The sequence below is a fragment of the Pezoporus flaviventris genome, unplaced genomic scaffold (genome assembly GCF_033815535.1).
Source record: "Pezoporus flaviventris isolate CSIRO_AGI_PZ_B2104156 unplaced genomic scaffold, CSIRO_AGI_Pfla_v1 ptg000223l, whole genome shotgun sequence".
In the NCBI taxonomy this organism is placed as follows: Eukaryota; Metazoa; Chordata; class Aves; order Psittaciformes; family Psittacidae; genus Pezoporus; species Pezoporus flaviventris.
Genome location: NW_026892771.1, coordinates 120,863 through 144,395, shown reverse-complemented (window position 1 = coordinate 144,395; position 23,533 = coordinate 120,863). Strand labels below are relative to the sequence as shown.

The following is a 23,533-nucleotide window of genomic DNA, read 5'->3' as shown; positions in this document are numbered from 1 at the left end:
CTTTGCCTTTGCTTCTGCTGCAACAGCACCTTTGTGTAGACGTCCTCCCCAAAACCTGTGTGTTGGTGGGGCAGGAGGTAAAGGAGTTTGTAGGTGGTCCTATAGTCCTCGCCTCTAACACAGAGGACATTTGTCCTTTCCGTGTGTGTTGAAGTCCTCGTGATCACCCATAGCCTCTTGGGTCTTCATTCCTTGTGCAAGATGTAGGAAAAGGGGAATGTGCTCAGGTGGGTTTAGGCGAGTGCCTCGTGGGAAGAGAGCTGGGGAAGGAAGGAGGCCTCACAGCAGCTGTAAAGAGCAGTCCCAGTGTGGTTTGGCACGTGATGAAACCAGGCAGTAGGTGCAGGAGTTTGGGTGTAGTGTAAGGGGTTTAAGCTGTAATTCAGGGAATATAAAGGTGCCAGGTAGGTAGATGTGTCGCCAGGTGGTGCGGGGAGGGATGGAAGGCAGAGGTAATGTAGCTGTTGGGTGCAGGGCTCAGTGGCCTGAGAAGGGTGGCCATGGAGGACTCGTATCTACAGGTATGGAGAGGCATTCAGGAGAGAAACAAGTGAGTATTTAGATGGGTGGGCAGAGAAGAGGGTCTCCTCTGTTGATCTCCTGTGTGCAGGATCCAGAACACCCCTGATCTTCTCATGAACCTCACTGGACGCACAGATACCCAGCTTCTCCCCAGGAAACTCTTTATCAACAGATTGCAGAGAGCAAAACCTTCCTGTGTTCATTTTGGGCTCATTTTGTGAGGTGTTGCACAAACTCACATGCTTGGAAACCCGGTTCTGCTTTCAGTGGCTTGTTGCAAAATTGGGTTTGAAGAACAGACCGTCTTGAATAAGTCAGCACACTGAAGGATTGTTTTCAGGGGTGTTGTGACCCGATAGCTGCTCCGGGGTATAGTGTGACTGGGCGCCTTCCTCCTGCCTCTGCTCACATCCCATCATTGCCTCGACCTTGTTCCCACTCTTCCCTCTGCTCTGTGTTTAAAAAGCAGTGGGAGGCTGGATGTTGGTGTAGTTGACGTGGAGCTGTGGGTGAAGCCACTGAGTAGGCTGGTGGCTTCCCTCCCTTGAGTGGCCTCACATGCACTCCTTGGGAAGATGGGCGAGTTACGGTTACCCTGTTTTTACCTGCTCACTAGAGCCTTTCATCTCTCCTCTGTTAATTAATGCTAACTGCTCTGGCAGTGCTCTAGTTTTAAAGTGAAAATGAAGGAGGTCCTTGTGGATTTTGAGTATTATCTTGAAACATGTTGTAAAGGCCATGTTAGCCTTCCAGAAGCAGCTCCTTTTGGGTCTTCCCAAGTGAAGTCCAGTACAAGGTGTGCTGTGGCTGCTGGAGTAGCAGACAAGTGGTGGTGGAGGAGCTGCAGTGGTAATCCAGGTATTTTGACTCTTGGCTACCAGCAGGAGAAGCTGCTTGGTCATGTACATGGTAGTTTAAGTGCTGGGAGTTGTAGTTCCTTGGTGGAGAAGCACTGCAAAAAGGAACCCGACGTCAGTCGGATAGTTCTCCTGGGTGATACCAGTTTGGGTAGAGCTTGCCAGGATGGTTTGAGTCTCAAAATATTCAGCCCAATTCTTGGAATTCCCCTCAATTTTCAGAAGGCCCTGGGCCGTGTCGCTGGAATGACCTTCCCATTCTTTTCCGTGGCCTTGCCTTTTCATTATTCCTCCTTTCTCTGGTCACCTCAGAAATGCCTTAATCACCTTCTCCCTTTGAATCCCCTCTTAGGAAGAAATGACTGGTAAGTGTAGGCTGGCTTTAGTAACAATCCAAACTTCCAAACAGAGGGAGGGAACATGCTTACAAATGTCCCTTAGTGCTTCTTCCAGGAGTTCTTTGAAGAGTAGAGATCCAATTCTCTAACCCGAGAATTCAGTGCTGAGTAGCAACAGACAGTTTCTAAGGACTTAAAAACCCTAAAATACACCCAAGAACTTTTGGAGGTCATCCTTAAGGTACTCGAACAAAGCCTTGCTCTCAAGGGAGGCTTTCCAGGCTTCCAGAGTATTTTAGACGCTGTCCACCCAGCTAAAAGGGAAGCCAGGGAGCGTTGCAGTAGCTTAGGAGGTGGATGTTCTGTTTCAAGTGCGTTTGCTAACCCGGAGCAAAAGGCAGTGTGTGGAAGTTCTGCTTCCGTTTTCTGCTTCTGTTAATGCTGATGACATACAAACTAACTCTCAGATACTCCCCAGCCTAGGTAAGCTCCTACGTGGTGCAGCGCAGTGCAGATAGGTGCATGCGGAATCCCTGCATTCAGTGCCCAGTGTGGGTTTTTTGCTGTATGGCATTCCCTAAGCTGCTGTGCTTACTGTGCGGTGGCACTGGTGCTGAAGAGCCTCCTGAGTCCTCTCTGGGAGACACAGCAGCCTGTGTCTGCAGAACTGAGAGTGCCCGTTAGGAGCAGTCATTCAAGCACACGTGTCCCTAGTGAAGGGCTTGGTAGCAGGCTGGCGTGGGGGAAGTCCTTTATGCTGAGTCTTCCTCCCTCCTCTCCCAAGGGTGTCATAGCCACAAGTGGAAAGTTCCCTGCAAGTTCTTCTTTTTTTCCCTCCTCCCTGAACAGTCATGTTTGGTTTTTGTTTTGTGGACCCAAATGGTGACTCGAAGCCATTTTCAGTCAGTGACAGTCAATTTCTAGGCATGCAGCATCCTTTGTTCGAGGGGGGGACAAGGTACAGCTGGTTACAAAATACACTCAAGTTCTGTGAAGAGGGGGCTTCTGGGGTCTGGACCCACCTCTGTTATACCTCTTCTGGTACAATAGCTCCAACTGATAGTTTGGATTCAGTTCCTCTGGGAGTGTATCCTTTCTTCACTGTCTTCCTCCTCTGTGTCATGTAACTGAGTTTGGCAAGAGAGCTGGTTGGCAAGACCGGTTGTAGACCAATGTGCATGCTCTTTGGGAAGCAAAGAGAGCACCTAACCTTGAGCTTCTCCTTTGGCCTTCTGTTTGAGGGGGGGCCCTGATGTCTGTCTCTGGTCTCTGGTGTGGGGAAGCCCCTTGGTCTGACCCTGAATGATGCTGGAAAGAAAACTGGCTGTGAAATGTTGCTCATTTTGAGCGTATTCAAACCTTAGCTTGCCCTTGTTTTTGCTGTAAAGTGGTGTATTAATGTGGTCATTGGGGTGTGTTGACAGCTACAAGCAGCTTCTGCAAAGGTGTGTGAAACGAGAAGATTGGCGTATCAGGCGAGAGATCAGGGTAACTTTTTATTATTAGATTGCCATTGGAATAGCTTACGAAGATGCTGGGTAACTTCAGCAGCAAAAGGCAGAAAGTGACTGTTGCGGTGGTAGCACAGCCTGTGCTGTGGGCTGTGTGAACGCGCTTAAACAAAAAGTGCCTCTGTCTTTTCATGTCTTTTACCTACTTTCTTTACCACTAAATGACCAGACAAAGGTGGGTGGGAAGTGGATGCAGTGTAGATGAATGAAAGGTCATTGGTTGCTTCCCTTGTTTGATGGAGTTAAGCCATGGCTTTGCCAGTACAGTCAGAGCGTAGAACTGCTCTGTCACGGTGTTTGTGGGGGTTAATCTTTATCCATGCTCTTGAAAGAGAAGTGGGAATTGCTAACGTTGGAAATCACCTGGCTTATTCCGAAATGTACTTCTGGGAAAGCAGGTTTCACATACACCAGGAGTAACTGCTCTCTTCAAGTTCAAGGTTTCCGGGGAAGCAGTGGGGTTTTTTAGCCACTGGGAGTTTAAGCATATGGAGATTTGTTCCTCTCAAGCCCTGTCTCTGTTGCATGATCTAGTTCTAATTTCTCATTTTTGACACACCTGAGCTGGCAGTAGAAGCAGTGAAAACTGCTTTATAGCCGTAGCTCAAGGATCTTAGAGATGAAGTTACTGAGCTGCTGGCATTGAGGAGCAGATGTAAACCAGGGCCAGACCTTTTGCGAAGGCCTGGGAGGCTGCTGCTGTGCTCGGTGGGTGGACTGGATGAGGGCAATAGCCAGAGGCAGGCACCAGCTCTGGGACATCCCGAGGACCAGCTCATGTGTTGCTCCTGTTTTCAGCTGCCTGGTGCCCGGGTGGTTCTGCTGAGCACAGGGTGGTCACAGAGGGAGGATGCTGTGCTGCACATGGAGCTTGCATGGCTTTACCGAGAGCATGTTGTCGATCCGTCTCGTTGCGGTTGTCGGTCTTGTTTGGTTTGTTTTCTATAAGTGCAGTGCCTAACCAAGGTTCTCTTTTCCCTTCCCCTGTGCAGGCTGCCCTCGGGAGAGGCAGTGGGAGGCAGTGGAGCTGGCCTCGGCACCGGGAGAGGCTGGACTTCCCGTCTCTCTGTGCTGAATGGCTGCGATGGCGCCCGCTCTCACTGACGCAGCAGCTGAAGCTCACCACATCCGATTCAAGCTGGCTCCCCCGTCCTCCACCTTGTCGCCTGGCAGTGTAGAGAGCAACGGCAACGCCAACAACATCCTCCTGGCTGCCAACGGCACCAAAAGGAAAGCCATTGCTCCAGAGGATCCCAGTCTAGATTTCCGAAACAACCCTACCAAGGAAGAGCTGGGCAAGCTGCAGCCGCTGGTGGCCTCTTATCTCTGCTCGGATGTAACATCTGTTCCTTCAAAAGAGCCTCTGAAGCTGCAAGGAGTCTTCAACAAGCAGACAGTCCTTAAATCTCACTCTCTCTTATCTCAGTCCTTCTTAAAAACAAGTGATCTGTTGGGGAGGCAACCAGTGTTGGAATTCACTTTGGAGAATCTAAAAACAATGAGTACTAATAGCCAGCCACCTCTCCCGCAAGCGCCTGTCAATGGCTTGGCCAAGAAATTGGCCAAAAGTACCAATTCAGACCATGAAAACTCTAGTTCTTTGAACGGTGGGAAGTGTGCTCCTCCTGCTGCCCTCCAGGGTGTTGACTATAACACAGGAGGTTCTGAATTGGGGGACTTGAAGGCCGGGTTGACCAATTGCACTCTTCCACATAGAAGCCTTGATGCAGAGCACATGACTCCGTTTAGCAATAATAGCACTGCAAACAAATCTTCCCTCAATTCCACGGAGCATCAGTGGGTGCTCGAGGGTGGCAGTGGAGAGACGAGGTTGCCTGGCCTTGCTGGTCACTCGGACTTTGGGAGCATTAAGTTGGAGGAGCAGAAGCCGTCTCTGTTGGCCGGTCACCACAGTGCTCTCGACTCGGAGATGAGGACGAGGGCACTGCTGCGGCGGCAGGCAGACATCGAGAGCCGTGCCCGCAGGCTGCAGAAGCGCTTGCAGGTCGTGCAGGCGAAGCAGGTCGAGAGGCACATCCAGCAGCAGTTGGGTGGCTTCTTGGAGAAAACTCTGAGCAAGCTCCCCGCTTTGGACCCCCTGAGGCATCGGAGCCAGCTGATGTTGACCAGGAAAGCAGAGGCAGCCTTGAGGAAGGCTGCGAGCGAGACAGTTACTTCTGAAGGCCTCAGCAGCTTCTTGAAGAGCGATTCGATATCGGAAGAACTGGAGCGATTCACGGCCAGTGGGATGGCCAACTTGAGATCCAGTGAGCAAGCGTTTGACTCGGATGTCACTGAGAGCAGCTCGGGAGGAGAGTCTGACGTTGAGGAAGAGGAACTGACCAAAGCAGACCCCGAACAACCCCACGTACCACTGTAAGTAGCAGTCGTGCCTTGCTTACCGCTGGTGGGGGGAGAGCGAGGTGAAAGGTGGCACATGGAAGACCTGGGGTTTATAGGAATGCTTCTGTTTTGATGGGCTTAGCTCAAAGAAGTGATGGTTAAAACTAGAGTGGTGTGATTTGCAGCACCCTTCCTGGTTGGGTCAGCATGTGCAACGCTGAAGATGGAATTCTTCATGCATAGGTATTGGTGTTCTTGTGGAGCAGCAAGTCCTGGAAATCCTGGCTGTGGAGTGGCACAAGCGTGCTGCAGAAACCAAGTGAAAGTACTGCAGAAGGTTCTCTCAGTGGTGTGTTGGACCTGAAATGAAATGTTTGCCTTTTTACAGTGAGGATCTTTGTTGTAAACCTGTTACCTAAAGTAAGGCCAGGCTGAATCCTTGTAGCTGACCTATAGCCATGACTGGGGAACTACATTTTGTTGTTAAATGAAGTGCGTGAAAGGCTTTGGTCCAAGCGCCAGTGGAAGTGTGAAGTGTGTTCTCTTCTTGAATGTGGGGAATTATTGTTGGGGATTTTCTTCTTGTCTTGAGTTGCATTAAACGATGACAACAGCCTCATAATTATGTCATTAACTAGATGCTGTTTGCATAAGTATTAGGTATTAGTTTGTGTGTGGAGGAGGAAGATCCTTGTCAAGGCAAAAGGTCTTGAGACAGGTCAAGGAGGAAGGGAAACTGTTCTTCCAAACCAGAGTATTTTCCCTAGGGGTGTACATGACAGTGTTTTGCACAAATCTCTTAAAAGGCCATATTCTGTGTGTAGTCTGTGTCAAATCTTGCTTGCATCAGTAGATGAGCTCTTCCACCCTGATGGACCTATTGAATTTAAACCTCAGTCTGTGAAGTCTAGCTATGGTTGACAAAAAGCTGCCTGCAGTGGTCACAGGGGTCCTGTTTGGAACAGGGACAGCTTTCCAGTCACGTCTGGCAATATCACCAGGACTCTGGTGGTATCTGCACTGTTCTGGGTCTGTTTGGAGCTCTGGAGGAATAACTGGGTGCATTTTGATGCATGTTGTCCAAAGGAATATTAAAGGCCGGTCGAGTGCTGTGCCACACAAATTATACTGAACTAGGTAGGTGGAAGTGAGCAGGGTGGGTATTTGGTAACTTCAGCATCCCCCAGACCCACACGTGTGTGGACGACTGCTGATAAACAGATGTTAGAGCTCCTGAATAGGAAATTCCAACTAAATGTTACATGGTGTTTTGGGATGTCAGCATAGGATGAATTTCTGTATGTGAGGTCTTAAACGTGGCACGAGCTCAGCTTTCTCCCAGTGCGAAGCTGGTAGCTGAGCACGTGATTCCTGCTGGCTGGACATAAAGGAGTTCTTGTGCTGTTGGAAAAGAGACTTTAGTAACTTTAGTCCCAGTTTACAATGTCCGCAAACTTACTGCTGGGATTAGTAGTAAAATTGCATTTCTAAGTATTGTAATAGTTATGAGAGGAGACATTTGATTCAGATTCTGTCCAAACTCATCTTACCTTTCCCATGTTGTGGGTTTCAGACACTCACGTGTTGTCTAGCAAAGTGAAATTTCTTTGCCACTCATCTTAATCCCAGGAGGAAGCGTGTTATTCAGAGACGTGATGCGTGAAATTCTTTGCTGCCTTTCCTGCCCTTTGTGTTAGTCATGCCTTTACATTCCCCAGCCTCTTCAACAGCCAAAGGTTTTAAAGCTCATAAAAACCACGGTTCTTCTATTGTCTGGAAGGCCAGAAGCTGGTGTGTATCCACGCTGGCATCTAGGCCAGGCCCACCAAACCTTGTTTAAAGCTTATGCCTGTGGGTATTTAGTGATTACCCTTTCCAGCATTGACTGTCCTGCTGGCACGAGTGCTTTGACATTGGGTCTCATGAGCTCTGGCATTGCTGAAGTTGAGGCTGAACGTGCCTTTGTGCTTGTTAGTGCAACTCCTGAAGTCAGCCTGAAGAGCTGGGACAACGTTTGAGTGCATCTAAATATCAGTCTTTCCAAAGTCGTGCTAGGAGACGGGAAGGGGAAGAGCTGACTTTTCCACTGGGAAGCTGCCTTGGGCCAGCTTATTGTAGAGAACCATTGTTTGACATCGATACGAGCATGGAACAGGGAAGGCTTTTTGCAGGGTTGCTCAAGTGTGGCTGGGTTTTTGGATTCGTTTATTAGAAGGGAGACTTTTACCCTGATTGTTTTAGTTTTGGGAGCGAGATGGAATATCGCAGTGAGTGTAAAAGCTTCTGTGTCATCCCTTGGCCGCCATCCCTTAACTGGGTATTGCTCCTGGGTGCCCCTGCCTTGCCCCAGGGAACTGCTGGCTGCTTCTAGATCTTTAGCGAGGGTTCTACCACAAAAAGTGTGTCTTGTCACTTGTTTGCAGTAAGCAGCCACGTCACCGAGAGCCTCTGGGATTCAAGTAGAAACATGCAGAAGAAACAAAGATGTGTCTACATCATACACAGATAAGAGCTGACCTTTGAGTTTTTCTGGCATGGTGGCATTCTCCAATCGGTATCTGGTCAAGGACAGACTTTGAAGCATTTGTGCTGCTCTGGCCCACCTGATCTTGGCCATAGAGCAGCATCTCCCAAAGGAATTGTGTTATCCAGTAGTGTTAGGGATCTACCAGACCTTGGCAGGTCCTCGGTAGACCTGCTGCCTGGGAAGGTGCTGTCATTCAGGTGCATAACCAGGCTGTCAGGTCCCGCATAAACAAAGCAGGGAGGTATTCGTTACACCTCGGATGGGGAGCCCTGCCAGCTATGGGCTGGGTTTAACAAGGTGCTCTTGGTTCCCATGCAGCTCATGGGGAGAGCAAGCGTGTGTGCCCACAGGGTGGTTCAGGAGCATTCCTGGGTCAGGGACCATCGTGTTGCGTTTCCTTTGCTCCGTAGATGAATAACCCAGCTCCTGGCTTCACAGCAGGGATCTGCTTACGTGTCGCTTCCAGAGCGTGTGCGGTGGCAGAGCGAGGATCAAGGGAAGCTTTGCTTCTGCTCGGTGGTGACGAAGGCAGGTTGGAGCCTCCCCTGGGGAGAGCTGAGCTGCTTTGCCTGGGTGTGACTGTAGGCAGCAGCCATCTGCGGCGGTGGAACCTGCGCTGCTTTGCAGGGCCCCACTGCTGCTGTCAGCGCGGCAGGAGCAGGAGCTGCTCTTTGTGAAGGATGATGCTGGGAGCAGGACACACGGATTGCTCCCAGCGCTGCCTGGGCTCTGGCCTGTGTGCCCAAGTGATGGTTTAGTGAGTAACCAGGGTTCTGGTACTATATGTGTAAGTAGGAAATATGGCCAGGTTGGACAGAGCCTTGGGTGCCATGGTTTAGTGTGAGCTGTCCCTGCCTGTGGCAGGGGAGTTGGAACTGGATGATCTTAAGGTCCTTTCCAACCCAAACTATTTTTTATCATGTATATCTTTATAGTAGCTGCTTTTCCCAGAGTGGTGGGTTTCTTTGCTTATCCTGCATTTGACTGTAGCCTAGTTCCATCAGGATTTGTCCATTAGTTTTGGCTGATTAGTTACCCGTGTTGAGCAGCAAGTTAGTCACTAGCTGGTGAGCGGTATGTGGTTTAGTCCCTGCAATCCCCAACCTCAGACTGTGTCCCATGCAAAAAACTTCTGAAGAGGGAGTGAAAATAAGTATTTAATTGCAATTTGTGTTCTAGTTCAGGTTTCTTACCTGGAAAGTCATTGTTTTGATGGCATTTACATCAAGCAAGAGGGAGCTGGAGTTCCTAGTGCCGGACTTCTTACACTGCCTTGTACAAGGGTCAGACAGTACCTGCACTGTTCAGTTGTGGTTGTTGGGATGCCGATGGCCACGATACTTAAACATGCTTTAATTATCCCATTTAGTGGTGGGAAATCCGAGTGCCTTCTGCACTTTGGTGTTGCAGTGAATCATTCCAGAGCCTCGGAGCCCTTGTGTTGACTCCTCCCTGTGCTGTGTCACATTGTGCTGCCTGCAGTTTGGAATTGCTGGACTCGGAGGAAGATTGCTCCCGAAGAAGTGCTTATGGCAGCGCTGACGTTGGAGTCCTGTGGTGGAGAGGGGTGCGTGTGGCTCTTGGGTGGGTGGCTGTTCCAGGGGTAGTTGCAGTTGGTGCATGACTTGACTGAGGAATAGGATTGGGAAACTCTGATTTTTCTCCCTTGATGCTGTTTCTCAGGCAAGGGCATAAGGAAGCCGAATCTCGAGGGCTGTTAAATAGCATTTTCTAATCTGGGGCTCTAGTTCAGATGACAAATTCCACGCTGTGAGGACTGAGGAAGCTTTTCCTGCTTCACTAACTCTGATTTATGCCGAGCAGTCCTAAAAGGTGGGCTCTGCCCTTCCTGACCTTTTCGGTTACCTGCTTGGCTTTTTGAGGTGTTTCTCTTGTTGACTTCTTGCTGTGCTTGTAGGTCCCAATGACAGCACAGTGCTTAACCTTTTGGTTTTCAGCTCGCATGATACTGCTCGTAATCCACGTGCTGCTCAGCAGCAACAGTATAGTCAGGAGAGATGTCCCTCAAGCGTCGTTCAGCTGGGAGGAGAGAAAGAGAGCAAATCCTGAACATGTTCTCGCTTTGCATTTGAAAGCAGAATAGCAGAGAGCAGCTCCTTGTTCAGAAATGCTTAATCAGGTATCCAAAGTAGGACACCCTGCAAGTCCCTCTTGCTTTTAAGAAAAGAGGGCAAATGAAAACAGTGGATAAGAAAGATCTTAAGGAAAACGAGTCAGTTATTACTCCAAGACACGTTGGTCATTGTGCACCTTTACGGGCACAGTGGATGTCTCATGAGTGATTCGATTTTGATTTGAGCCTTGATGCTCACACAGACCATACTGGAGCAGGGAGGGGAGGTGAGGCTGGTGCAGGCACTGCCATCCTCAGAACTTGAGGCAGTGTTGTTGGCTTCCATCCTAGAGGGAGTTTGATGCGTTGATTTGAATTTCTCTCTCCAGGACTCACAGTTGTTTCAGGGGGAGCAGAAGGGACCCAGCACTTGGTGTTGGGTCCCTGTGTGAAGGGTAATGGTGGAGGTGGGTGCAAGGAAGCAATGAATTTGGCGTGTGGGATGTTGAATGCAGGCAAGGCATCTTTCTGCTGCCTTTTCTCAGGTGCTTTTAGTGCTCTTGCAGAGTTTTGGGTTGTTCTGTTCGGGGTTGGATCTCTTCTGTCTGTTTCTTGGCTGCTGTATGGAAGATAATGCAGAGGGCTGGAGTAAACTGCACTTTGTCTCTACAGTCTGTACCCAGTGGGGCAGCAAGTCAGAATGGGCTCTAGCTCAGGGTTTTTAGGACTTGTGGGTGACTTTTTAGGTAGGGTTGCATAAACATTGACTTCTCATTGGAAAAAGCCTGTCACAGCATCTGAAGCAGCAGAAGAAAGCATGTGTGAAGTCTGTGAATGTGAAGTGGCTTTTCAGACCCAGTGTGGTGACTTGTCTGCTCCCCCGGAGTGTGGAACTGGAGTTTGAGCAGGGGAAAGGGGCCCTGTTTGGAACTGATCTCTAACAGTGGAGTCTAATACACCTGTAGGGGATGGGGAGAAGACCTGTGTCTTACTCCGTGAGTATCTGTAAACAGCTGCAGCTCAGAGCTGTGTTAATACCAACAGAAGACAAAAAGCGACTGCATGGCTACGATTAAAACCGAGGGGATGGCAAACATGGGCTTCTTCAAGAGCCTGTAGAGGTGCGGTGCACGATGTGTTCTTCCTCCTGAAGGATTGTGGTTTCATTCTGCAGTAGCATGGGATTTCCCCCCCCCCTCCTTTGTTCTCTTCTCCAGCAGCTCCGATGGGCTCAGCAGCAGCTCCGATGGGTTCAGCAGCAGCACTGCACCAGGCTTCCAGCTGGGGGGAAGTGTTTTCCTTCCCAAAGCGGCGCTACCCCAGCAGATATTCCCAGGGAGTGTGTTTTGGGCACACCCTGGGTATGGTGCAAAGTTCTGCAAGCATCTCCTTTCAAAGGCGTAGGGAGCCGGAGGGCTCTGCGGGGCCAGCCTCAGCTCAAGCACTTTGGGTAGGAGAGAGCTTAACTGCTGCCTCTGTATTTGCACACTTGCTGCTGTTCTTGTCCTTGCTGCAATGCAAGGCTTTGCTTCAGTACCACCCAGCTCCTTCCCCCACCCCTCTGACCTCCTCCGTACTGAGGTTACTTTCCGGAATGCCTGCTGCAGCGTTGACCTCGCACTGAGCAAGCTCTTTATGGGAAGGGTACCTGGGACGGGCACGCCGGGTTAGGGGTTTGCTGATGGTGCCTTGTGGGACATGCTTGTTCATTGAACTGCATCGCGTCTACGGTGAGGGGGATCATATTTTGGTGGAAGAGAGTGTCTGAAGGGGACAGACAGTCCAAGGGCTGGAGCAGCTCTGCTCTGGAGCCAGGCTGAGGCAGCCGGGCCGGTTCAGCCTGGAGAAGAGAAGGCTCCTGAAGGGGAGACCTTAGAGCAGCTCCAGTGCCTAAAGGGGCTCCAGGAAGCCTGGAGAGGTGGGGGGGTGGGACTGGATGAGTTTTAAGGTCCCTTCCAACCCAGACCATTCTGTGATTCTATGATCTGTTCTGTCAAGACCTTGGAATCACCGGGTTTGTTCTGAGGGTGAGAGGTCTGATAATCCGTGCTGTAGATTGGGTGTTTTGAAGGTGGCTCTGCTATTGCCTGCCCTTCCCCAAAAGCCAGCCTTCAGCTCTGTGCCAAACCCCCTTGTTCCAGTGGTTATCCATGTCGGTTGTTGTGCTCGAGCAGGGAGGTCATCCCATCCAGGTGATGTGTTCCCATCTCTTCTGTTAGTTGTGAGCTGTCGGGGTAGTGAAGGCGAAGCACTTGGCAGGTGGCTGTTTTCTCCCTGGTTCTCATGTGCAACCATGATGTCTGAACTGCAAAACGAGATGTTCCCTGTGATAGTGGTGGCAGAGAGCGGCTGGCACATCTCGTGATGCTTCGGCTTCTGAAGCAGCTTAGTTTGTGCTGTCTTATGGATGAGCCTAAACATGCTCTTTCCAGAAGTGTTTAATTCTCCAAGGTACTTAGCCCATTTTAAAGGGTTACAGCATCTGTTAATTTGTTATATTCATCTGTATAAGGGTTATATTCATCTGTTAAATACGTGCATCCTTACTCTGTAAAATACATCATTTGAGTTGTCTCTCGTGTATGTAGCAGAACAGTCAGGGGAGTGGGACAAAGGTAGTTTTTGACACAGATCTGGCTGCGGTTTCAGGTGTCTCTTTGCAGTACCATACAGCACTGAGGATGTCATAGTTCCGAGTGTTGTTTCACTCCTTAAAGTGCCTCCTGGTGGGCTGGATTCGTGCAGAGGGGCTTGGTTTGGCTGCTTGCTCCATACAATGTTCAGTAACTTAAAGCAATGCAGAAAAAAACTCATAAAATACACCCCCCCCATACTGGTGACTTGTGTTTTTTTGTATTGGGCTCACACCATTTGGTCATCAGGTTACCAGAAGAGGGGGATGAGGAGGATATGGCTACTCCTGCTGCAGCAGAGCTTTAGGCTTTCCTATTGGTGACATTTTAGCAGTTTCCATAGTAACACGTAAGGATGTTGTAAGAAATGTTGCAGGGGTTTTATTTGTGTAAGGGAGGACTTTAAAATATTAATGGGAGGCAATGTGAATTGGAGGGCAGGCTAATTGTGTTCTCTGTTTGGAGCAGAGAAATTAGTGCCTGGTCTAGAGGGAGGGGATTTGGGTTGTCCAGAGCAAGCAACTGGTTGTGGGTTGAACTTGCCTTGTCCAGAGAGCTCCAGTCATCTTGGGAATGTTTGCCATGAAGTGTTTCCTCCCTGCTACTACAGGTAAAGCTTGGGAGTTACCCTGCTGTCACTTACTCTTCAGGAGCAGGTGAAATAGATTTGATCTCAGAAGTACTTGTTATCCCAGCCTGTGTGCAGATGGAGCTCATATTCCTCTGTGGTACTCAGTAAAGTGCTTGGACTGCCTGTTTGTGTTTATGGGGGTCTCTGTAAGCTTAGTTGTGTTAAAAATTGGATGTCTCCATGTAGAAGCCTCGATAGCAGAGCAGTTCATGGCTTCACAGGCAGCCTGCATTCAGTGAATTCCCTGGTGGCTCCTACTTAATGGCCAGTATTGAGCTTTCACTGTTACAGGGTGGTGACGTTACACTGCGTTATCAAACCTAATCCACTCTTGAGTAAGAAGTAAAGGGAGTTTTATGTAGATGCAATAGGCAGAAATCACCAAAACTGGTTTCTGGTAGAATGTGGGTTTAGAGAGGGGTGTTTGTGTGCACACAATAGTTAAGTGTGTGTAAGTGTGAGTTGTGGGTCAGCAGCCATGCATGTAGCCTTGTACTGCCACCTGGTTTGGAGAACAGAGGTGGTGGAGGGCAGTGACAAAGGCCCTGTGGTTTAGCTGACTTTGCAATTAGATCCCATGTAGGAATCCAGCAGGGAATTCCTTGAATCACTGCTGGAATGGCTCACTTCTGTGGATCTTATCTGTGGTTTCCTGTTATCAAGTCGGATATTTAATCTTTCTGTTAAGTTTGGTAGGAAGTCTCCTGAGTTTCTATCCCTGCCCTGACAGCTTGTCACTGGGAAGCTGCCATGAGCTGGTCCTGGTGATGGTGTGATGGTCAGTGCCCTCTGGGTGCTGCCCAGAGGTTACAGGTGGTTCCTTGATGGGCTGTGCGTGGCCCTTTCTCATTTTAATGTGTCAGAATTGCAAAGGCTGGGCCCACTTCTGCCCTGCCCTTGTTCCTTCTGCCCATTTAGCTCTTGAGAGGACACCTTTGAAGGCAGCAGCACGCAGTCCTGGTTCCTGCCTGGGCCCCTGGGTGCTGCAGGATCACTGCTCCTTCTCTGTTCACTCTGTGCCTGCAGGCACCGAGGGAGCATCACTTGTAGAGTGAAGCAGTGATTGAGCAGCTTCCCTCCTGGGGGCTGTGTGTGGCTGTGGAAGTTGGTTCTCACTGTGTTATACCAAGTAAACATTGCATTGCAGGAAGAGGTAGCAAATCATCAGTGCACCCAGTGCTTTGGGGTTTATTTTTTGTCATAAATAAACCCAAACCAGTCTGGGATTCTGTGACTGTGGCTTTGGCAGCTTCTGACAAAATTGAGCTCCCATGGCCCCAGTTTTTGGACTGGGTGGTTTGATGGGAAGAGGTAATGTCTCTCCTTGTTCTTAGTGGCTCTTTTCTCTGCTGGAGTCCCATATCCTAGAGGCCACAGGGAGCCTATTTCCTAGGCTGGGACAGAAGCATGAATAAAAGTTGCAGCCACTAAATCTGCCTATTTTTGTGTGAATTGGATCCCTTTTCCATGTGACTTCTGCTATTCCAGTGCTGGCTATTGGGAAAAAAAAGAGACAATTAGCCTTCTGTGGATGTGCATTTTGAATGCAGAACGCTTGCAGGGCTCCTGCTCCATGTATGCAACATTCTGTGGTATTGGCTTTTTACTGTCTCAGCCAGAAACAGGAAAAGTCTTCTTGCCCTGCTCCTGTTGTCTGACTCTCTCCTGCCATTTGCAGAAATTCCTGAAAGTCAAAGGGAAGATACTGAGACAGCAGCAAAGAATATGAAGCAGCAACCGCATTAGTAAGCCTTTCAAGGCATTAACCACTTCTGTGGCAAGGTGGATTAAATTGATTAATTCTCAAGTATTTTCCATCATAATCTGCACACCTGAGTGTCATCCATCACTTCTCTGAGGTTTGTTGCTCACATCCTGGTCAAAGCCTCTGTGTTTCAAATGAAATCAATCTGCTGGAGTAGTAGCCGGTAAAGAAAATCCTTCAGTGTGATGATTCACGTTGTGCCTAAAGACAGCTTTCCATATTCAGCCCTTGCTCACTCCCCACCACCATTCCCTTCTCCTTGCCTCTGGAAATAGGTGAGAAGCCCAAAACAACGTAACTCTTAGTTATCAAACCTACTTTCAAGAAGTGGTACTTGTAGAAAAATCTGAGTGAATGCTTTGATTGACATTGTCTTGTGTATTAGATCTTTACCCTGGCTGCTGAAGTGTGGAGCTTTGCTGGTTGGGTGTTTTCCAGCTCTTTTTTTATGAGCATGAGCTGTTCTTTGCATTCCTCCTCAGAGGCTGAAATGACATCTGGCTCCAGTTAGAGCAGTTCTGGGCTTGTTCGCTCTTTTGTGTGCATCTCGGACTTGTCGTTGTGCCCCGCTGCCCCTCCTCTTGCTCCTGCATCGCCTCTCCTCTTGTTTTTACCTCCAAGTCTCTTTAGTATAAGGAGTTCCAGTTATTTTTGCAGCCAGTTCTCCTCTGTGCAGGCTATTGAGGTAGTATTTATTTTCAAAATAGTAGGGAAAGCTTTCATAACCCATCCTAGTTGTCATGGCACAGATCTCCCTGTTCCCCCCTCTCTGCTTTGCAGTGCTTTGGTTGTGTTAACCTCATGAAACCAAATGCTTCTCCAGGCTGGGTACAGGTAAGCCCTAATCGGATTAGCCACTCTGCAAATTGAGTTGCTTATTTGACTTGTTTTCTTGTGCACTGAGTCTGTGTGCTAGGACAAGGCACTCTTCTATGGGAAATCAAACAAATGACTTGATTAAGCCTTTTGGTGGCTTTATGATGAACCAGTGAAAATCATCAACTGTGTTTACTTGAAGTCTCTATGTACGTATGGATTTTTGCCCTGTATGTATATGAATTTCTTTCCCCTTTGCTCTTTCCCCCATGGGCAGGTAGTTGCATGTGTGCCATCTCCTTTGGTAACTGCTGCAGCAGAGCTTCTTCTGGACCACGTGTTGGTCGGAGGTTGGGGCGCACAGGAGCTCATTGTCTTGCGCCACTTTGGTCTTTGTTCCTTCCTTCTTCCATCCTTCCCACAACTTAAAAACCCTCACATTGCTCAGTGATGCGGCTCCAAGAGAGGATAAGATCCATAGAAAACATCGTGGATTTTTCCCTCTTGTCCCATCTGTGAAGTCTTTGGTTGTAAATTCCCAGCAGCATTGTTGTGATGCTTGGAGCAGGCAATGACTGCAGGACTTCAGTGCTGGGGGTAAACTCCATAGCCTCTCACAGCAGTAAGGAAGAGGTCCGTGTTGATGAGGGTCTGGCTGTAGCTGAGTGTTCCTGGGTGAATCTGCCATAGGAATCCTCTCGTTATTTTGCCCTGATGTGGCATTCCTCAGAACTGCTTTTGCTTTCATCTAGTTCTTATCTGCTTGCTAACAACCAGCTGCATCCAGAGCACATGGCTGCTTTAAATGTTTGCCTTTATAGAATTGAACATCCCCCCCCCCCCCCCACCTCCTTTTGGCGCTTTCGAGTAGGATTTGGGGATTTTGTTTCCGTCTCTCTGGTGTAGGTGTTTGAATTTCTCAATTGGTCAGACTAGTACAGAAAATAACCTCCTGCTCTGGAAAAAGCCTTGTTTTCACTTGAATTCATTAGGCCTGGGAGAAAACTGTGGCACCTTCCGTTGAGTTTGAGAGATGGAAAACCAGGTTTCCAAGAATACATATCCACTGAAGCCAACTCCCCTTTCCCCCCTCTCTGGTCCTATAGAGATTTACTGGAGTTGGATGCTCATTGCCCAGTGCGTGGGGATTTGGCTCAGATGAGGAATACTGGGATGTGTGCCTGTCCTTGCTGCCCTTGAGAACTGCTGACCTGGTATGCATGGGAATATTAATTGAAGTAATGGAACTCCCCTGTGTTTCTCTTCATTTCTGAGAGTACTTGTCCAGAAGCATCCTGCTTTATTTATTGAGCTGATGCTTGGTGAGATAAAGTTGGTTCTGAGAATTTGTGATTATCTACTTAACTGTGGCTTATGCTGTCGGCTCTTACAATGCAGCGGAGCAAAGAGGTAGCACCCCTCCTCCTCCTCTCTAGCACAAAGAACAGCAGGTGCCCGGCTTCCTCAGGGATTACTCATCCCCGTTGTACCTCCCATCAGGTTTTGCATTAGGACAGAAAAGCGTTGTCTCTGAAATCTTGGAGAATGTGCAGGAAGGCAAACCCCTCACTTGGACACGCTCCTTCTTTAATCATTGTAGTTGCCTGTTAGCCTAGTGCTGGCCAGTATCACTTTTATAGCCCTGGCACTTACTGCAGGAGATTGTGTGATAATTCCAGGGGACGTTTTCCCTCTGTAGCGAGATCAGTCTTGGTTTTTCACGTTAAAACATCCCACTCTCTCCAGCACTCGGGAACTTATTGCCCTTCGAGTGAGATGACAGCGCTGCACTACAACACCTGCATCATGGTTCTGGCTCTTCCACAGCTCCTTCCAGCTATGCAAAGAAGGAAAGTGGTCCTATCGATTCCAAAGCTGGGAATCCTCGAGGTCTGGGGAAGTGCAGATGCGTAATGCGTTGGCTGTTGAGCGCGCTTGGCCCTGCGGACCCTTTGAGGCTGTGTGGTAATCGACTTGCAAGGATGGCTCTTTGTTTCTGATACAATTACTTTTGTGTTGGGAAACGCTTGGCTTCAGAGCTGTCGAATGCAGTTGAAAATGGACCATGTGTTTTTATGCTTTCTTCTGACACGGGCAAGTAATGTTGACGTGAGTCAGGAGAAAAGCTTTGTCCTAAAGCAGCAAAGGCTGGGGCTCAGCCCCGTGCAATTCCCTATGATCCTGCTCATAGTGTAAGTGTGCCTCAGTCCTTGGGCTGCTGAGTCTGCTGCCAGCCTGAGAGCCGTGCTTGTGCAAGCAGTGCTTGCAACTGAGTTCAGAGAGCTCGGGACTGAGAACTCTGTATTCTGCTCATTGCTTTCTGTGGGCCTTTCAGAGTTTATCACGTACTAAGGTCTGGAAGATGACGGAGTTATTTCCATCATCTTCATAAGAGCTATTTCCATTTGCTGCCTTTGCTCAGGGATTGCTTGACTCAAAGCGGCCACAGCTCAGGGGGGGAGGGTTTATTTGGGTTCTTGCCCTGGCTTCTTGGACACGTGAATCCCAGCATCCCAGCCTGCCTTGGGTTGGAGGGACTTTAAACTCATCCACTTCAGGTACACCTTCCACTAGACCAGGTTGCTCCAAGCCCCAGCCAGGTTGGACATGGGATGGGGCACCCTATATGACATGCTTTGCTTTTGGTTGTGAATAAAAGGTAAAACTTCTACTATTCACTTCTATAGCAAAGCAAGCTGCTGGGGAGGAGTGAGTGCAGGGTGCGGAATGCGCCATTTCCTCCTTCCACTCCAAGAGAAAACCCTCCCTAAGTAACCACATCTTTGATTTAAAAACTCCCGGATGAGATTGATCTCATTATGTTTTGAGGAACTGAGGAGGTTTGGGGTAGTGATGGAAGCTCTGCCTCTTGGATGAGATGTTTCGATGCTGCCAATCACATCATCTAAAAATACCCCATCTTCTTGAAGAATCTCTTCTTGCAAATCAGAGCCCGATATTAAATAACACACTTGATTGCAAAGGATCCGAATTAAAGAAACAGCCCCCTATTCATCTCTCTTTTCTCCCTTTCCAACCCTTTATTACTGAATCGCTGGATATTTGTTGCAGGCTTCACACAGGATGCGAATCAAATTAGGCTGAGCTTGAGATCCTTCCAAAACCGTGGTACTTCAGCTGCAGGGGAGGTTGCTCAGAAGGTGGGAACTGGCTTTTCCCTATAGAAAGTTTTTCCCCTGTTTCATGCCTGGTGTCTTGGCATGAAGTAAACAGGATCTGGTCCTTCTGGACAGCCCTGAAGTAGTGAGTGTGTCTTGGCTGAACCTGAGTGAAAGGGTTGGGGAGAATCTGTCCAAGAACAACAAATTTCTGGTGGAGCAGCCAACAGCATGTGTGACACGAACCAGTTCTGAAGGGATGGGGTTGGCACAAAGAGAGCAGTTTGATTTGGCTCTGGGTAATATGGGTGCAGTGGAGGATAATGCTCCTTTTCGTTACCATACAGTTAGGGTATAACCATCTCCCTTAACCTAAGATAATTGAGTGTATGGTGTTTTCTCACCAGTTCTTGTTCTTGTGGCATCTTTCCACCTTGTACTCTGTGTTATCTTGCACAAGAGCATCTCTCTTTCCTTCTGCCACAGAGCCGGGTATCTGCTGGGTCTGGCAACAGGGATCATTGGTAGATGAGCATCAGTAGAGGTCCCTGTCCATGAAGGATTCGTGAGGGAAATGAATCTTACAGAGCTGCTTCTGTTGGTTTCCTGAGGCTGTAAAACCTCATGGGGTTGCTGCTTTGCAGAGGTCCAGTTCATAGGACTCTGTGGTTTTAGGGAGGGAGATGAAAAACATGCCTGTGTGACAGGCCTGGAGCAAGCTGCTCTAGTGGAAGGTGTCCCTGCAACCCAAACCAGTCTGGGTGATGATTCCCCTGAGCTGTGCCCTGTCCCTCCCCAGGTGGGGTGGAGCTGGGGTCGTCTTTCCCAGCTTGCCTCCCCATCCAGCCCCGTGCTCCAGGTGTTGTGCTGTAGGAGCAAACCTGCCATGTCTGCTTGATGCAAACCCGCCTTGTCCTTGACAGGGGAAGAGCTTTCCAGTCATTCACCTTGCTGGCAAGAAAGGGAATCTGTTTTTCCTAAGAGAAGCTGAGTTGTTTGCAGTCAGTGGTGCTGAAGGAGAATATCCTTCTGTGGACAGGAGATGCTGCTTCATTGCTCAAGACAGCAGTTTATTCCTTGGGTTTATGGAATTCCACTCTCTGAAAACCAGAAACACGGCTCTGGACTCATTAGTTTGATTCCTTGCTTGCTGCCTCAACGTAGTGGAAAGTGTCTTGCACTTGCAGAAGGAAATGATGAATCTTTCTGTATCTGAACGAGATGAAATTAATACTGCATTCTGTGTAGCTCTCATAAAGAATTGGAAGCATTCGGCTTTCTTGCAGGATTGTGTTTAATCATTAGGGACTTGATGTCTTGAAGTACTGCGGCCAGAGATGTGCAGACAGGCCAACAAAGAGCTGAGAGCTGCTGAAGAATAATGCAGGTAGTGCCAGGATCAGACACAGGGAAGAGTGATGCAGGTAGCACTGGGATCAGGCACAAGGAAGGACAGTGCAGGTAACACAGAGAAGGATGATGCAGGTAGCACTGGGATTAGGCACAGGGAAAGATGATGCAGGTAGCACTAGGATCAGGCACAGGGGAGTTCAGATAACACAGAGAAGGATGATGCAGGTAGCCCTGGGATCAGAAATAGGCTGTGAAAGCCCCACATCACAGAAATAGCTGGGACTGCTGGTAGGTTCACCAAACAGGAGCTAAATGTGCTTGTTTAAAGTGAAGCTGATCTTGTTTTCTCCCTCACGTGTTGATGGATGTTCCTTTTTTAGCAGTTTGTGTGTTTTAAACCATAGGGAATTGTGAATTATTTGTACGAATTTAGTGAATTGGGAAAGCCTTGGAAGATACTGAAGCATTTTGCAGTGTGTGATGGACATGATGTGTGCGTGGGGCACAAGGAACTTCTTGTTTTCTATCCCAGCAGTTTGCTTGTGAGCCCTTTGCTCTGCTCCCCTTAGCTACAGACAGGATTAACTCCATTGGCTGTGAGGAGGAAACCTGAAGCCTTTTCTTTGGTATAACATAATTCCATTAAAGTAGGTTCTTGGGGGAGCAGGGAAGTGAGGTGTGGTTAGTGGGTAAAAGCAAGCGTGTTTGGGGAGCCTGAATAGGAAATCATGGTGTGTGTACCCCAGACTCCCTGAGCCAGGGCAGCATCTGTGCTGTGTGAGTCTGTTTCCTAGCACCATTTTGCACATAGGTCTGAAGCCTTTGTCTGAAAGATCCTCGGGAAGAAGCTCTTCCCTGTGCGGGTGGTGAGGCAAAATAGCAGCCTTTTTATAACTTGCTATGGCAAAAGCATCGAGCTGTTCTGGAAGAAGCTTTGGAAGATGTCAGTAAGAAGCAAACAGCCTGGAAGCTTTGCTTAGCAAGCCTTCAGATGGAATGAAGGGGTTGTCAATAGATTTGTTCTTAATAAACTAAGCTGCGTGCAGTTACCAGCCTGCCCAGGACTTCGGGTTTGAGCTAGACCAGACTTCTTGCAGCTTGCTTTGGGAAGATCTGGGCGTATATCACAGGATATAAATCCTGGGTTCTTTGCTGCCTTATGAAGGTCAAAGTCTGGATCCCTTTGTGTCAGTCTGGGTGGTGACGCTGAGGAGGAGGAAGGGTTTTCTCACATCAGGAACTGCTGCTTTTTAGCTCCTACGGGCCTCATTTCCCACCCCGTTTCTTTTCTTCCTCCAAACTGGGGGCTATGAAGTCTACTGCACTTTTAAATAGAAGAGCCATTGCCTGTGTGTCTGAAGCTGCAGTTGTAACAAGCGTGCCTGTTGCCCCAGCTCTTCGAGGATAAGGCTTTGGCAGTCTGTTAGCAGGAATAATTGGCGTAGCTTGCTAGCAGAGACTTCTTTTTGAAGTGGAGGAAGTATGGCTGGGTTCTTGGCCGGAGGCCAGGGGGGCTTTGCAACATTTTAGCTTTTTGCTTAGAGAAATAAGGGAAAAGTGCTACTTTATGTATAAAACGGGGTGAAACATCCTCTTGTAACTCTTACCTGGAGCCTCTTTGCGCTCTGTGTAACTGTTCGCATGGAGTGGGAAAGAGCAGTCAGTGCTTTGGAGAGCCTCTGCCGTGGCAGTGCCTTCCCTTGGCCTTGAGGAGCTCTGAGCTTCCTTGGGTGACCGTGGCCACCTCCGCTGCTGCCAGCAGGAGCTTTCCTGCTCCTGCCAGGTGTCTCCCTGAAAAGAGGTGCTGTATTTTCCATCTGCTGGCGGAGAACAGTGTTCCTTTGTTGCTGTTCGCAGGGAGGAGGGAAGCCAGCCAGGCGCGGTGCTGCTTCACGGCAGAACATATCTCAGGGCTTTGAAGTTCCGTGCTTCTTAAACTTAGATCACCTAGCTCTGAAATTCCTTATTGCAGTCGCTGAAATGTGTTCCAGTTCATAACACGGCCTTCTGTTAAGTCTGTCCACTTCGTAATCCATTTTCTGTTCCTGCTCTGATGTTTGGGTAAGAACTAGTTCTTTTGCTTCCTTTTGGGAGACCCAACAATTCACCTAGTCCATCCTCTGCCTGGTCTCAGATGCCCATAACCTGTGCTCTGACTTTGGGCGGAAGGAGACCTAAAGACACCTCTTTGATTCCTAGGAGACCAAAGCAAAGATCTTGATGCTGGCTGTCAAAATTGGAGTTAATGCAACCATTGCGTAGGTGGCACTTCTTGGAGGGTGTTGAGCTGAAGCTAATGGTTGACCCATTCCTTTGCCTGGGAATCTCTGGGTCTGGGTGTAGTTTGTAGCTGAGGAAGAGCAGAGCGTTCTGCATGTGGGGGTTAGTGGGAGGAGGGCATCCGTGGGAGCTCTGTGGTGGTGTGAGATTTTCTGTTGCTGGTCCTGGGAGCTGGAATTCTTGGAAGAGATAACAAAACATCATCTCCTTTACAGCAGTTGAGTTTGCACACGGCTGTTTGTGCGTGTGCATCCCTCCATGTCCCTTCTGCAAACGCGAGCTGCCTGAAGTTGGGAAGTACGCAGTGTGTGGGGCTGCTGGAGATCAACAGCAAGGAGTTTGGTTTAACAAACCCCTCCTCGAGGCCCAGACCTCCTAAGGATTCCCAGCACACATTAAGCTCCTTTCACTCCATTCTCCAGTTCTGCTCTGCGTCAGACTTGGGTCTGACTTTCCTTCTCCTGAAGGAAAAGGAACAGCACCTTGGGGAAAGGCCCCGAAGGCTCACAGTGCTGGATTCCGTATAGCAGGGTACACAAGATTCTCTCTGTTTGAACTCAGGTTTGCATTCCTGCTGTCTACATTCTCAGGCTGCTTGGTCGTTGAAACAACTTTGGGACATTTATGACATTCTTGTCAGGTTTGAGCTTGTTTTGGAGTGTCCTTCCTTTGCAGCAGCGAGGGCTTTCTCGTGTGCTGCAGAACAGCCCAGCTGAGTGTGCCAAAAGACACTTTGAGCCTGTGCTGGAAATAAAAGCCTTTGG

General features: G+C 48.9%; 1 protein-coding gene across 3 annotated transcripts in view; it reads left to right on the top strand.

The window, feature by feature from the left end:
- The window catches only part of KANSL1 (KAT8 regulatory NSL complex subunit 1), an 84,907-nt gene that overhangs the window by 12,991 nt on the left and 48,383 nt on the right, over window positions 1-23,533 (top strand). For all 3 annotated transcript variants that reach the window (XM_061442265.1, XM_061442266.1, XM_061442264.1), the window contains exon 2: window positions 4,221-5,604. In XM_061442265.1, coding sequence (XP_061298249.1) covers window positions 4,304-5,604 — 1,301 coding nt within the window. In that variant the 5' untranslated portion in view covers window positions 4,221-4,303. The remainder of the gene's footprint in view (window positions 1-4,220; window positions 5,605-23,533) is intronic.